The sequence below is a fragment of the Cyprinodon tularosa genome, unplaced genomic scaffold, assembly GCF_016077235.1.
Source record: "Cyprinodon tularosa strain WSP-4 unplaced genomic scaffold, ASM1607723v1 ctg111, whole genome shotgun sequence".
Lineage (NCBI taxonomy): Eukaryota > Metazoa > Chordata > Actinopteri > Cyprinodontiformes > Cyprinodontidae > Cyprinodon > Cyprinodon tularosa.
In genome coordinates, this window is record NW_024037905.1 from 302,187 (window position 1) to 317,999 (window position 15,813).

A 15,813-nucleotide genomic window follows, 5' to 3' on the forward strand; every position below is an offset into this window, starting at 1 on the left:
ACCCATAAGCTCATATTCTTGTCTTTCTGAAGTCCTTTAGGAAACTGCACAGAGCTTCGACAGTCAGAGCACAAAAAACTTAATGTTTAAGGGCAAACCTCCTTATAAAATGTGCAATTTAAATAAATAAACAGACTCTGGCAAAATCCTAGATATCATGGCAGCTGACGTAAACACAACACATGAATAATATTTGATCAACTTTAAGTAAATTGAATTTTTATCAAAAATGATATACAAATCGAAGCCTCATTTTGCAATTTCAGAAAATGTCCAGTTTTTATAAAATGTAATAAAACAAAGTTTCCTCTGCTGACCCTTTGATAACATTTGAAATTTACTGCTTTTATCACATCTTGTGTGCAAAGTTAACTCTGCTTCCCTGACTGTGTTAGGATCTTAGCACGTTTCCCTGTTTACATAAGAACACAAAGAGGAAGCCTTTTAGGTGACGCTGGTGATATTGGCATCAGCACTGATGTCACCGTTAGTTTGTTTTCTCTCCACTGGCTCTGTATTGCAATTTGATCAGACAAAGTGCGCAAAAACACGGCTCAAAAACACGCTTAGATGAGTGGGTGTGTTGTCCACGTCTTTGAGAGGGACTGTGCATCAGCGGCTCCTCACCAGTAAGCTGACTCACTCCGAATAAAAAAAAAAAAAAAACATAAAAAACTTTTTATAACAGCTTGTCCACTTTTCTCCCCTTTGATAAAACTCATCCAATAACCAAAGAACAAACAGAAAAGTCTCCCTCCATAGTGCTACAAATAAGCAAATGATATATTCAGAATTGAACACACATATTTCAACTAAGAACAAAACATATTTACAGTCTTACAAAGAATTAGACATGTAGAAAACAGTAAACATTTCAGAATAAGAAGACCGTAAATGTTAAAACAATGTTTTCCCCCCTGATGGTTTTGTGCTGTTTTTGCTTCCTGTCACACTTTAATGTTAAAGATCATATTTCAGGCTAAGGAACTAGAGTATTTAAACAAAACACTGTTTTTTAAGGGGAAATCTATCCAAAGCAACCTGGCCTGTGTTCAACTTATCACATTCAAACTAGACATTTAATATATATTCTTTAAATAGAAACTATCTGATCATACAATATGGCTGATGGATATAAAAAAATTCACATCCTCCCCAAATTTTGAAGAGATTTAGGAGCAAATTACTTTCATCCAAAGCCAGGTTGCTTTTAATAAATTAAATAATCATTTACGAATTGCATTCTGTATTTACTCAGGTTTAAAAAAAAATCATATTACTTTAAGAATAAAACGTTAAAAATGGGTTATTATATATATTTATGAAACGTAAAGATATTTCAAATTGAGTGCAAATTCCCAGCATATATGTTTTTATCTTTTCAGAGTGGGAATTTAGGATGGTCTCATCCTCCATCATCGTCATCCTCATTATCACCATTATAGTGCAGAGCTGATCACTGTTTTCTGCGTCCTCATCGTAGATGATGTGGAACTTCCACCTGGAAAATGACAAATTATGTTAAAGGACAAAAATGAGACAAATGATGAAGAACATTAAAAGTTTGTCACTGAACAGCAGCATCCTGACTGTTTTCAACCAGGCTAATGTGATAAAGTGTCAAGTCTGCTGTTATCGAAGCCCCCAGCGAACAGTTTCTATAAATACCTGTGCTGAGTGGATGGAATTTACCAGCTACAGCCAGAGACCCCATTATCTGAGGGCACGGATGATTTTCCAAAACAATGTAACAAGCTGTGCTCCAGCAGCAACGGGAGGCTAATACTCAAATCTCCACTTACTGGTGGAAAAAAAGCAAGCAGAGCTCTCAAAAATATGCGCTTTTGGTTTCATTATTTGCCCTGCTATCTATGTTTTCCATTCCTCTGTTATGGACGCCAGCTTATCATCTACTTCAGGGTAAAAATGCAGGCTGGATGACTTTGTCATTGTCTGTATTCGTCCTTTCCTGGCTCTAAAAGCAATGTGCTCACATCAGTGCAGGCTGGTGGTAAATCAGCCTTTACTACCTACTGCTGTCCAGGATCGGATTATACCACATCAGCGACTAAGATGAATCAGACACCACTGCTGTGTGTCATCTTTGTCAAAATTAAACTCCTAGATTGGGATGTTTCCCCTTAGAGAGTTTGTATGCTTCTACTTTTCAAACCAGAATATCCAAATAAGGAATTTGTTTTATGATCTTGGCTTTACAATGACCCCCTCCTCACCCGTCTGAGGTTCCTGATGCTGCTGCCGCGGATGGACTCCATCAGATGGTCGTGGGCAGACCTCATGGGCGTCGATGGCCTGCTGCCGCCCTCCCCCCCTCGTCTCTCTACCGACACAGGTCTCAGGGCGTTCTTGAGCTCCTTCAGGATGCAGCCTGTCTCCTCTTTCGCCGTCCCTTTCCCCTTCTTCCCCTTCTTCCCTTTCGGTTTGGCCACCTTCTTGCTGCCTGCCTCGTGGGCCTTGATGACCTCTGCTATCATCCTTGTAGGTTTATTCTTCTCCTGATGCGATGGCACCAAGGGGGGTGGGGGTGGTGGAGGAGGTGGAGGAGGAGGTGGAGGAGGTGGTACAGGTGGAGTCTGCTTTTTCAACTCATTGTTTCGGGGAAGTTTGGGTGAGGACCAAGGGGAGGCCCTGGGTGAACTGTAGGGCGATGAGCTGGGTGTTCCTCTCTTTTAAAGAGAAATTAAACACAATAGAGCAGTTTAATGAAGGCAAATGAAAAGCAGTTTATGGGTAAATAAAAACGGGTTAAAAAGATATTGTTTTTTTTCTTTTGATTTGACACAATAGACAAAAAAAAAGGCAAGTGGGGAAAAAATGGCAAGTGGAAAAAAAAAAGATATGGGTGTATTATAAAGCAGTTATTACATGAATATTACAGGTGCATTTTTAGGGGGTTTCAATGTTTTTATTTTATGAAATACATTTTCTTTTTTTAGCATTTTTAAAGTTCATCCTGTGCTGTTTCCCTCTGATCTGGGTGAATAAAAGATTTAATTTTAGTGGTGACCAGATTCTAAGAGTAAAAGGCTGAACCACAGAAACAATAAGCAGACCAATTAGTAGTTTGATCCTTAAGCACATATAACTGTAATCCTGCACTTCTCTGGGCCAGACAGCCAATCTAGAGATTTTAATCTACTAAATACTTTATATGGATGAAATATTTATATAATTAGTAATTCAGCTAGATGAGAATCTAGAAATACATGAAATAGAAATAAATCAAATTAACTGGGGTGAATTTAAAAAACAGCGCTGGGCTTTATAGTGGGAGTTTGAGCTGAAATCAGGTATATTGAATAGGAGTGTAATTTCATTTTATTGTTTTTTTCCCTTTTTTTTATGAATTGAGTTGAATGATCTTGGTTTAATCAGTCTTGCAGCCTGAAGTAAAGATGCTCACCAGAGCAGAGGTTCTGGAGTTGACGGCTCCATCTTGCTGTTGGCCCTGTTGTTGTTGCTTTTGCTCCTGCAGTCGTTTCTGCCGCTGGCGGTCCTGGTTTCTGGTCAGTATTCCAGTCATGCTCATTCTGGGACCAGCAAGGTTAAACTGGTAACCAAGCTTGATCAGAGTGTGGTTTTCTCTCAGAATCTTCACCATCTCCATCTCTACCTGCAGCAGGCCGTTGTGTTTATTTACAACTAATAAAAACTGTAATGTTTAAGGGGTTTGAACTGAATACAAACCTGTCCTCCACACATGTGCCTCTGGTTGTGAAAGCGAAGCTCGGTGAGGGTGTTGTTGCCTGGAAGTGCTTGAACCAACGCCAACACGCCTTTCCCACTTACATAGTTGGACTCTATGTTCAGGCTGGTAATGGATGCGTTCTCTTTCAGCATCTTAGCAATGGCCAGAGCGACGTGGTCATCAGCCCGGGTGCTTGCAAGACTGAAGACTCGAACATGGGTGTTGGATCTTAGTGCTTCAGCAAATCGGATAAGAGTTTCCTGATAAAAGCAATTGAAAGAAACAGAAGGATCTAAAATGAAGGAATTTGATTCTAAAATGAAACTAGCATACAGCAAAGATGAAAGCCTTGGTATAAACTGCAGGGATGCAAAGAAGACATTTAGTTTTTTTACCTGTTTGATGTCATCAATGTTGTTCAGATTCACTTCTGTGAGTTCGGCATCATCATCAAGGACGCGTTGCAAAGCGTCATCAACAACTGTAGGGTTACCAGTGGAGTTCAGGTCAGCTGGTGGAGGAGGAGGAGTCAGCCTGGTGGGCTCTACCCTCTGAGGTCTCAGTAGGGTTGGTTTAAACGCCTGAATCGTCTCTGGCTTTGTATATCTTGGTGGTTCAGGTTTTGGTTTATTGTCTTTAGTTTCTTCATCCTCCTCCTCTTCAGTTACAGGATCCTCTTCCTCACTTTCATCCTCCTCTTCTTCTTCTTCTTCTTCTTCTTCTTCTTCTTCTTCTTCTTCTTCTTCTTCTTCTTCTTCTTCTTCTTCTTCTTCTTCTTCTTCTTCTTCTTCTTCTTCTTCTTCTTCTTCTTCTTCTTCATCATCATCATCATCACTATCTTCCTCTTTGTGATTTTCCTTGTTTGAAATGTCCAACTTTTTCCTTTCTTTTTCATTCTCATCATTTTTTTCCTCCTCTTCACTGTTTTCTTCTGTCAGACAATCATCTTCTTGTTCTTCCTCCTGTGTTTGGATATATTTATTAGATTGGGCTGAACATGGGTGATGTTTAAGGCTAAACAATCAGAAATGTTCAATGTTGAATTATTTAATACACATTTGTCAGATCTCAGACCAGGAAAAAATATGTGTATACCCCAGAAAGATTTGCTCTAATTTCACAGTCTCTGTCAAACTCAGTTGCCATCAGATATTTACCTGCAATATATAAAAACATGGGCTGCTCAGTGGAACAGTGGGTAGGACTGCTTTCTTGCAGCAAGAAGGTTCTGGGTTTGGTTCCCTGATTACTGTGCATGGAGTTTGCATATTCTCCCTAAGCATGTGTGGGTTCTCTCTGGGTACTCCTGCCTCGTCCCACAGTCCAAAAACACAACTGTTTGTTTGTCTCTGTGTTGCCCTGCGATAGACTGGCGACCTGTCCAGGGTGGACCCCATCTCTCGCCTGTAGATAGGCACCTGCACCCCTCGAGACCCCACTTGGGATAAGTGTGATGGAAAATGGATGGTTATAAAAACCCATATGGCCTTTTCTGATTGCCTGACTTTTAACAATGCTAAACATTTGTTTTTGGTCTCCTGTGATTGCTCATGTTTTTTCTATTGGATAAATACCAGGACAAAGAGAGAGGGGTTTTATCATTTTGTCAGGATGTATTTTTTAACTCATTTAATCTTTTCTTCATCTTTCAAGCTTCTTATGGAATTTTCATGCATTTACTCTTAACTTAAGTGGTGTCACTGATTCAGGATTGAAGGCTCTAAGTGTCTAAGTGTCAACAAATGATCTTGACCTTTAACCACTGTGGAAGGACTAGCTTCTGGTTATTTAGAAAGATCCATTTGCACCAATATTTTCCTCTTCCTGACTAATTTCTTGAGAAACTCCAAAGACTTTTTCTTGAAATACTTTTCCTGATTGCCTTAACAAACTGTAATTGGGCTTCTTATGTTGCTTTATTGGTAACGGCTTCTTCATCCCTGAATGGCATTTCAGCACAGGTGAAAGTCAGAAGTGTGACAGAATAGCAAAAATAAAACAAATCTTTCCAGGGCCAAATACCTATTCAGTGAACCATACAACCATTTCTGACAACCCCATCTAAGTGTTTTTCTCACCAGTTTGGGGCTTCCTCCTGCTATCTCGTTCTCCAAAAGCCTACGGGTCTCATTTTCCCAGTACTTCATGAGGGCCTCTCTGCTGAAGGTACCAGTTGGGGTTTTGTCTGTCTGATCTCTCTGTCTGAGTCCAATGGGCACGTTGGCATCAGGATCAATGTCCACCAACTCCTTTTCCAACTCAGCCAGCTCCTCTGGGCTGAGCGATGCCAAGAGCTCGTCCTCATCAACATCTTCATACTTACTCAGCTCTCGACGATAACCGAAACAACTCATTGCCAAAGCCTGATAAGCACCTACCAGGAAGAATTAGTCAATAAAGGTATAACTTAGCGGAGATCCCAAAGGGAAGAAGTTTGAACAAAGAAACTCAAATTAAACATAAGGTCCACCATAAGATTTGATGAGATCTATGAAAATCTCTAGAAAATCAGATTAAAGATAAGTTGATCCATGCCAGGAGAGATTCCCGCAAGTTGTGTCCATTCAGAAGTATCCCTGATGAAAAGGTACTCCAGTCTAAACTGGATTCGTTGTGGCCGACTGACTTTATGTAAGGGTGAGTGTGTGTGTGTGTGTGTGTGTGTGTCAGTGTCCTCTCCTTTCTAATCTCACCAGCTGCTGTTTAGGCTTTCAGAGGGGAGATCAGAGGGGAACGCACAAACGTGTGGGCCCCATGATGCAGCGTCTTTTTTTGGGAGTCGTTGCCCTGAGAGGCAGAGCTACAAAAAGCTTGTGAGCTCAGAGTCTCCGCGGTCAGTCATTGCAGCGGTCAGTCACTGGGACTTGGAATGGCTTTGTTCATAGCCAAAAAAAGACTCAACTTAATGAGAGAGGCAGAATAAATAAGGGATATGTTTAATAAATCCAAAAAGTACATGTGACCAACCATGTACAGTGTTAGCTGCTGTGAGCATGATATTAAAAAAAAATTACTTCAAAAGGCAAAAACTAGAGGCATTTGGTTTGCATTTTACAGCATCACACTGCTGACAGTAAATTATTAGGGGAAATTATTTTACCCACTTTCAGATTTATTTAACTTTTTATCCTTTTTAAAATGTTTCACATCAATAAAAACATGTTGGTATCAAAGATAACCAGAGAAACGTCACTTGCCTGCCTTTTTTGCCCCAGTTGTTTAGTAAATTAACTGTTATCAATTATATTTTCTGGTTAAACTATGAATATTTCAATTATGAGCCGAGGCTCTAATGAACCACTTTTACAAATGTAGAAAAAAAATAACGCATTTTGTAAGAAGTTTGTTTGGATAGTTCATGTTGCAGACTTGTCTAGTCCTTTGTGTAAAATACTTACAATTATAAAGTCATTTCAAGTCATATCAAAGATATATATATATTTTTTTGTCCATTATTGTTTCTGTACAAATTAAAACAGAACTTTTTTTTCATTAATTGCTAATGGATGTTGTTCTTGAAACTGATTTTAAAAGTTACATGGTTTTGATTTTGTTCAAGTTTTATTTTGAATTTTTATTGGTCTTATTTTTCATTCTTGTGTTCTAGGTATTTGAGTTCTTAGATATTTCCTGTTTGCCCTCTTGTGTCAGTCTCCTTTTCCCTAGCCCCCTGCTTGCCCTTTGTTCACACCTACTCCCAATCCACTAATTAGCCTGGTCTTTGTTTCTCTCTCCCATATAATCTCATCCTCTTCAGTCAGTCTTTGCTGGTTCGTTGTCATTTCTTTGCCCTCTTGTTTTGAGTATTCCTGGCCTTCAGTATTTTTGGGTTTTTGTGGATTTATGTTTTGGATTTTTGCTTCTGTTGAACTTTTGGTTAATTAAGCTTCAAGAAACTCCTTCATCTTCAGTCTGCATTTGGGTCCTGTCAAACCTCCAGCACCATTGTGGCAAAAGGAAATTCATATGGCCAAATAATTTAAAGTCAATCTTTGCTCAGGTCAAAAACATTTTTTTTATTAATCAATGGTGTCAAAAGTACATACATTTGTTACTTAAGTAGAAGTATAGATACTGATGTTTAAAAACACTCTGGTAAAAATGGAAGTATCAACTTGACCTCTTTACTCAAGTAAAAGTGAAAAAGTATGTGCTCCAAAAACTTCTTAAAGAATAAAAGTATAAAGTAACCTTTTAAAAAAAAAACAGATGCCACTAAATGAATTAATAGCTTAATTTTTTTGACAATTTCGAAAAATTCTTTGAGATAGGGCCAAGGATGAGGGAGGTCTTGTTGGTCTCCATGTCCCGATACGCTCTCGCCTGTGTCTGACCTTTCAGACATTTCAGCATCTTTTTCTGAATCCCACATCGTAGCATGGCATAGACAATTCACGTTTGCAGTTTGAAGAACACCTGCTTGCTTCTGATGATTTCCTTTAGCTAATGAGTGTTTGCGTTATATGACTCATCCAATTACAATATTTTTCACTAGATGTGGATGGAGCCAATGATCTGCATTGGATGGCGCACATGACGTGAAATAAATATTTATTAACATTAAACCAAAGCTAAGAGTAACGTGTAACGTTTGTTTTAAACATGTAAGGAATAGAAAGTACAGATACCTGTGTGAAAAAGTAATGAGTAGAAGTCAGACGTAGGAAGAAAAATAAGTAATGGAGTAAAGTATAGATGCCTAAAAAGTGTACTTGAGTACAGTAACGATGTATTTTTACTTAGTTGACACCTCTGTTATTGAACTTTATTTGAAGATTAGATTTGCTGAAAACTGCCAGTGGAAAATTAAAAAAAAGACATAAAAACTAAACATTTCATCAAAATTATGAGCTGCATTTGGGACGGTTTGGTAATATTGCAATAATATAATGCAGCTTTATGAATCTTCCGATCCCCTATTATCAGGTTTAAAAAAAAAAAATAAAAATAAAATAAAAAACCTCTAAATTTTATGTAGGGATGTAACAGAAGGATTCTCCATTTCCTGACTTTTCTTTACTGTGTGAAAAGCTGAAAGGTACATACTGGTTGCAATATAAGCAGCTTTAGCTGATTTCTTATTTCTGAAATTCTGTTTCACTTGTTTAACTACATTTTTGCAGTCATCCAATTAGTAAAACAGGAAACCCAGATTCATCAAATATCAACTTTTTTAATTCACCATGGAAGCATTTTTCAGCTCTCTGCCAAGCTGTACACTTAAAGAAGCAACAGTTTGGTAAAGAAGATAAATATACATGTTTAAAATGGAAAAAAAAAAACTGCACAAAGTGCACACATACATTTACAAAATCTTGAACAAGTGTCTGCAGATTAAACCTTCTCATCACTGGAGTCCCCCATACAGGTGATGGGGGGTTCTCTGTAGGTCAAGCAGCTGATCAGTCTGGGAGGGAAAGGAACAGCAGCCATGGCTTCTTGGTTGTTCAGTATCCTGGTGTCCATTCTACTTCTGACTACGAGTCGACACAAATGCTGCAGGGAACGGGGCTCACCTGGGATAAAGGTAAAATTAATCTCACTCCATCTACCCAGTATATCATATCAAATCAGTGTCACGTGTTCAGATTTACTCAGTATAGTAGAAATCTCTTCCCACTGTGGAGTCCTCTCCAGGATGCGTTGCAGGTTGAAACAGATGCTGATGTGGCTCACGTAGTCCAGAAGGATCCTTACAACGCTGCCTGCCAGATGAGCAAGCCAGGACACCGATACAAACTCACAGAACTGAAGAAGAAAAAGATCAGGAACTTTTATTTTCCCCCACTGTAGCGAGAAGATAAGGATGCATGTGTGTCAATTCATACTGATGTCACATTAGGCTGACAGTAAATCTTGTAGGCCTGGTTGTGGAGGTCAGTCCAGGTACTGTCCATATCTTCACTTTTATTATGGCAGCACTCAAAGCACCTAGAGGAAGCATGGGAGGTAAAACCTTGTTTATATTTTGTATGCATTTCATAATTTAAACATTTTGATGATGGGTTAGAATACGTGCTTGTGAGCCTGATAGCCGCTGTTGAGCAGCAGTCGTAACATGGCGGGGTCTCTGAGACAGTAGTGAAGGGCGGTGGGGAACACCGTGTTGTTGATCACTCGGAAATAACAGTTCACATCAGCTCCGTAGGACAGCAGCAGCTTCACCATCTCATACCTGGACACAGTGGCTCGTTTTAGGGAAACCAGCATTAAATGTACATCAGGAAAAACACGCTAAATACATCCTGCAGACCTCTCTGCCCGTACAGCAACCAAGATGCAATGAAGAGGGTCTAGGTCTGTTCTTGCTCCAGCCTTCAGCAAGGTTTCAGCACAGGTGATGTCGCCGTTAGAAACAGCAAAGTACAAAGCGGTCTTCCTCAGGTCGCCATAATTCTCTGTAAGATTTTAAAAGGTCATTGGGAATTGTGAGTGTGATGTTATTAATGGTAGCCCAAAACTGGACATCAATACAAAACACAGTAGCTGCCAAAGAGAAGTGATAGCATTCTCTCTGACTATAATGGGATCTTATAAGATGAAGATCCCTGTGATAGATTATGCAGTGAAGGTGAGGAGGAAAAAAAACCTGAGAGCAGTAACTTTGAGACCTAACAAACCGCCACCCTACATGAAGAGTTAAAACTACCTTATGGAGAGTTCAGACTTACTACCATTGCTTCACATTTATGTCAAAATCTCAAAGAACATGTCATACTTGCAAGGAACTGCATCTTTGGGAGGAGAAAATAGCTCTATGGTGCCCTCGCTTGTGGACACCTGCACTCTGAAAGGTGCCTCTGCCCTCAAGCTGATTTTCTCCCCATGCAAAACAAAAGCCCAAACCGGCCCCTACACACTAACCCTCTCTTTGCGCGTTCCTGCAGATGGTCCACCACATTAAGTGCCATCCCAAACCACATAGTGGGTAGGGTTGACCGTTTAGCCCTTAAATAGCGAGTCTGCATCAGTGCATGCTCGCTGGAATTTGGCAACAGGTTTTACAGCGAAATAGTGGCGTAAGGAACACATTCCTCCATATGTAAGTTGGAGGAATGTTGGTTTGCTGCATCTTCGTCACGCTGACACAAAATCACAAGTTAGGTATATGAAAAATAAGTAATTAATTGAAAAATGGAAGGTCCTCTTTGAAATAGATTTATTTGACCGTACACATTCCTTTTAAGAAAGGGTCAAATGTTTAATTTTATGTCACCCTCAGCCACAGAGCTACAGCCACTCACATCGCATGTTACTGTGTTGCCATCCCAACCGTTGGGGAGAAGACGCTGTCCCATTCTCGTTTATACCCCACACCTTCAATTAAGAGGCCTTCCACTGCTGCGAGTGAGACTTCATTGGGAGTGACACTTGCTAGTTAAGGGTTAGTGGTTAGGGGGCAGTTTGGGATTCAGCCTAAATGTGTTTTGACAGACGGGTGGAGACAAAGCTCTTCTGTAAGCCTCTCCCTGATTGGCCCGTGCAGACATAGTCACACAGGGAGTAGCGTCAAGAAGACTTTAATTTACAGCTTCATCTTATAGGTGAAGACAACGGCAGAAGAGTGGGTTAAGAGGAATTCACAGCAGAGAAAAATAAATAAATAAAAAAGTTAACTGATTTTTAAATTGTAATTCAGTTTAATATGGGGAAAAAAGTTAGAATTCTGACTTTTTTTCTCAGAATTCTGACTATTTTCACAGAATTCTGACTTTAATCTCAGAATTCTGACTTTAATCTCAGAATTCTGACTTTTTCTCAGAATTCTGATTTTTTTTCTCAGAATTCTGACTTTTTTTCTCAGAATTCTGACTATTTTCACAGAATTCTGACTTTAATCTCAGAATTCTAACTTTTCTCAGAATTCTGATTTTTGTCTCAGAATTCTGACTTTTTTCTCAGAATTCTGACTTTTTTTCTCAGAATTCTGACTATTTTCACAGAATTCTGACTTTAATCTCAGAATTCTGACTTTTCTCAGAATTCTGATTTTTGTCTCAGAATTCTGACTTTTTTCTCAGAATTCTGACTTTTTTCCCATATTAAATTGAAATTAAATTTTAAATATCAGTTTTTTTTTTTTTTTTTTCAGTGGCCCTAATCCTCTTCCGTAGAGCACCAATGTAGTGCTTTTTAAAAGTTTTCACCTCTCTTAAAAAACATTTTCTTTTGTATGTAATCAGACCAGACTATACATGGATTTCTTTTTTTTATGTAATAAACCAACTCAAGGTGGAATGTAATCGTGAGCTGAATGTAAAATGCAAAACTTAGTCATTTAGTTGAACTGTTCCACCTCTTAATCAAGTCTATAACCCACTGCCAAAAAGACATAAGCAACTTACATGAATATCTGATGTAATCTAATCTCAGACTGTATCGGATGAACGTGGTGATGCAAACATTTACTTATGTGGTCGCACCTACCAGAGATGTGTTTATCTAGCTGAGCATTTATGTCAAAACCCTTCTGGATGAGAAGTTTGAGGCATTCAGTCTGTCCCCCGTCTGCAGCAGAGTGGACAGGGCTCTGGCCTGAGAGACGGATCGCTCTCTTTGTGGTGACAGGGATAAGAGTGCGTAGGACTCTATGGGAGAAAAAAAAGAGGAAGCAACAAAGTGAAAAACACTAAACAGGAATTAGTCAGTGGTTAGAGTTACAGTGTTATTCAGAAACTGAGAAATTATATTAAACAAAGGGCCCTTTGTGGAGATTATATGGATCTCTGTTCTGCAGAACTTTAACTCTGTTGTTTGCGTGTTGTGATGCAAAAAAATGAGTAGTAATTGTATTTAATCTTGAGCAAGTCTTTATTCCAAGAACCGAATCTGGTGAAATATTATGAACTGTGTATGATTTCACATCTAATGCATCAGAATGATGCCTGGTGTTTCACCGCTGCATGGAGCAGAACTCACAGAATGTGCCCCTCATACGCAGCTCTGTGGATGGGGAGCTGACAGGCGTAGCTGGCAACGTTTGGGTTGGCTCCGTGCAGCAGAAGCAGCTTGACACAGTCCAGGTTCCCTGACCCAGATGCATCATAGAGGACTGTGTCCCCATTGCTGGCCCGGACATTAACATCCCCACCTGGTGGAGGGCAGAAAAATTACAAAAAATATGGTAAAAAATAAATAAATTATATAAAGTTGGATTATATGCTCATTAGAGAATTGAACAGTGGTATTTTGAGGTTTTACCATGCTTTATAAGAATTTCTAAGGCTTCAGTCTTGCCGTGCTCAGCTGCAATTCCCATAGCAGACACTCCATGACTGTCTCTGACAGAAACTTTAGCCCCATAACGAAGCAGCAGAGTCAGAATAGCGGGACAACCTACCTGAAAAATAAGAGAACACACCTGTTTAAAAAGGATTTAATATAGAAAATATTGCTTTCTATGCAGTTATGTATTTATTCCATTAAAAGTGTCTAATAACAACAACAACATGTATGTTTTTGTAAATTCCTTTTAGAAAAATGAAATGTCCTAATGTAGTTTGTTCTGTATGTGTAGTGAGTTTGATTGACTCTATAGAAAAGTCTGGATTGTAGCTCCGCTCACCTTTGCAGCTTCATGGGTTGCTGTCCATTTTGTGAGACACACCTGTTCCACGAAGGCCCCGCCCATGATGAGGGAATAAACGCTGTCATATGAACCCTGTCTCACTGCTACAACATGAACAAAACACAAGATGTGAGATTAAAAATCAAGTTTTTCTTCTTTTTTTTTTTTTTTATACAAATGACTAAAACTTTGACAAAATGAAATGATACTCTCTTGATCTTAGAAAGAAAAAAATTATGCCTACGTTATCACACAAATAAGAAATAGCTTACAGATACAGTTCAATATTGTTGTTTATTTTTATTTTTTTGGCATTTAAGTAGAAATTTGTTGATTACAGTATTCAACGAAGCAATGAGTGTATCATAAATCCTGGTCATGTGACATTTATTTCAGTAAACAACTATCGTTTTTATTAAACAGATATTCTATTAAGTCCAGTAGTGGTGCTTTCTTTCTAAACTAAATTACAGAGAGTGATAACATCTCATTTTTACAAGGGTTACAAAGCATAAAAACATTCAATTGAAGAGTTCATCGTGGATTAATATATGAAAAATAATTATTATTGCACCTGCATAATTTCTAAATAGAAATTAAGAAAAATCCTATTTTTGTTTTTGGAGATTTCTTTTTTTTTTATCTAGCTATGGCATTTTAACATATCTCTGAAAAGAAAAAACCTACAGACCATGGCAAAAAGAAATGTTTAAAATGAGGCTAATAGGATAGTAGTAAAGCTCAATGTTCAAGAACTGATTAAGAGAGTTTTATCTTTTTATATTAACCATTGGTCCCAGTACTCTTCACTCACCAATACACTTTTTTAACTCTTACGAAATACTTTATCACAAATATTAAGGCTATTTTTTTGTTCTATTCCCTTCACTCTTCATTTAAATATTGGGCCGTGTAGAGCTGACTACCTGTCTGTTTTAGCAGTGTGATTTTGTGTTACCGATGAGCAGAGGAGATTCATTCCTTCTGTTCGTGTTGTGTGGAGAGGCTCCGTGCTGCAGCAGCAACTTAATGTTTTCCACCCAGCCAGCCTTTGTTGCCAGCGTCAGAGCTGTTTCCCCATCCTTCGTCTGCTCTTCCAGGGTCGTGTCTATGGATAGCATCACTGCAGGAATGAAGAATAAATAAAGAGCGGGTATAGAGATCTAACATTCAGCTAAACTGCTCAGTTACCCCCTGGTTTGCTTTCTTACCCTGCAGCACCACATGCAGCATTTCTGTCTTTGGTAGTACAGCTGCTGCATGCAGAGGCAGCCAGCCCCTGCTGTCACTCTCTCTGAAGGCAGAAACACAGCAGGACAGTGCCTGCAGTGCAACCACATCACCTGTGATCCAAAGGATAATATTTGCAATATTCAAAAGTGTGAATATATTAAATCTTTATGCACTGAAATAAAAATCACCATTGTGGTAGCATTATAGTAATATTATGAATGTGTTCATATACCTTAAACCTTTGCAAACTTTTTCATGTTCCAACCAGGAAGCTTGATTTTTTTTTTTTACAATTTTATATTAAACTCCAATTTAATGGAGTTTACAATTACAAAGTGAGAAGAAAATTTAAAGAATTTATTTACAAAAATTGTTGTGTTCTGCCTCCTTTCTTCTGATAATCATGAGATAAAAGCCACTACGACCATTTCCCTTCAAAACCAATACCAGTAGATATCCAGAAAGTGATACATGGTGATGGCAGCATCATGCTGAGGCTTTTCTTCAGTCAGAATAAGGAGGCTTTTTTTTAAGTTAACAGTAGAGTAAATTTAATAGAATATGATAATGGTCCAGTCAAAGTCTGCACAGAACTAGAATGTGCTTGTTTAACAGGATAAAAGCATTAACACTCAAGTTTGTAACGTTGCACAATCAGAAAGAGTTTAATGGATGTGTTGCTGTTTTTTCTTTTACCTTTGTTAATAGCCATCATTATGTTCTTAAAGTTTTCACTGTTTGGTTGTTTCCTGGTGAACAAACACAATTTTACTTCAACACGTACAGTATTGCTCAGAAAAACCTTCATCAGTAATAATGACTTTCATGCATAATTCGATTTTCCATACCGATCTGCTGACCCTGAACGTTGCAGCTTGTAGGCCTCCTGAATGCTCTCCAAGATGGCAAACTCAAACAGCTCTTCGTTAATGTCTTCCTGTTCAAGGTCGTCCATTTCTACATAGTGGTAAAATATTATAAGAAAGCTTTGAATATGACATGTTTTAAGACACACATACCTATAGCTTGTTTGCCTGTGGCATGCAGTTTGTTAAAATAACTCTTGCTAGAGTTAAGGTTAAAAGCATTTTAGCTCCATGCAGCCATATCTAAGAATAAAGTTGTGTTTTATATCATTAGTAATGTTTGTCTCTCACCTTGAGTTCTCTGGTGTGTTGCCTCCATGTTTTTGTTTTGCTGGGACCTAGGCGGTCTGGGTTATTATTAGACTTGGCCTACTTTAAATGACGGAGTGTGCTGTCTGTCATTTTTTCACTTCTCTAACAGCCACACTGTGGCATTC

At 38.6% G+C, this 15,813-nt stretch overlaps 2 protein-coding genes across 2 annotated transcripts; both read right to left on the reverse strand.

The window, feature by feature from the left end:
- Nucleotides 1-374: 374 nt before the first annotated feature.
- On the reverse strand, nt 375-6,338 carry lmod2b (leiomodin 2 (cardiac) b). The gene is made up of 6 exons (XM_038298395.1): nt 5,788-6,338; nt 4,105-4,671; nt 3,709-3,969; nt 3,425-3,634; nt 2,235-2,687; nt 375-1,501 (listed from the first exon to the last, which is right to left on the reverse strand). Exons 1-6 carry the CDS (start codon nt 6,061-6,063, stop codon nt 1,475-1,477), a joined length of 1,794 nt encoding a protein of 597 aa, XP_038154323.1. The 5' UTR covers nt 6,064-6,338; the 3' UTR covers nt 375-1,474.
- Nucleotides 6,339-9,043: 2,705 nt separating this feature from the next.
- Nucleotides 9,044-15,813, reverse strand: asb15b (ankyrin repeat and SOCS box containing 15b). Its single transcript, XM_038298327.1, has 14 exons — nt 15,668-15,813; nt 15,359-15,467; nt 15,207-15,259; nt 14,489-14,620; nt 14,236-14,400; nt 13,275-13,381; nt 12,911-13,049; nt 12,629-12,800; nt 12,137-12,297; nt 9,963-10,107; nt 9,729-9,884; nt 9,538-9,640; nt 9,304-9,457; nt 9,044-9,225 (listed from the first exon to the last, which is right to left on the reverse strand). Exons 1-14 carry the CDS (start codon nt 15,693-15,695, stop codon nt 9,044-9,046), a joined length of 1,806 nt encoding a protein of 601 aa, XP_038154255.1. The 5' UTR covers nt 15,696-15,813.

Excerpts from the sequence above, each read along its gene's own strand:
- asb15b (XM_038298327.1), bottom strand. The coding sequence starts at position 15,695 with ATGGAGGCAACACACCAGAGAACTCAAG. Across the intron at positions 15,468-15,667 it reads AACACACCAGAGAACTCAAG|AAATGGACGACCTTGAACAG; the intron begins GTGAGAGACAAA and ends ACCACTATGTAG. Across the intron at positions 14,401-14,488 it reads GCTGCATGTGGTGCTGCAGG|TGATGCTATCCATAGACACG; the intron begins GTAAGAAAGCAA and ends TCATTCCTGCAG.
- lmod2b (XM_038298395.1), bottom strand. The coding sequence starts at position 6,063 with ATGAGTTGTTTCGGTTATCGTCGAGAGCTGAGTAAGTATGAAGATGTT. Across the intron at positions 4,672-5,787 it reads CAGGAGGAAGCCCCAAACTG|GAGGAAGAACAAGAAGATGA; the intron begins GTGAGAAAAACA and ends ATCCAAACACAG. Across the intron at positions 2,688-3,424 it reads ACTCCAGAACCTCTGCTCTG|AGAGGAACACCCAGCTCATC; the intron begins GTGAGCATCTTT and ends TCTCTTTAAAAG.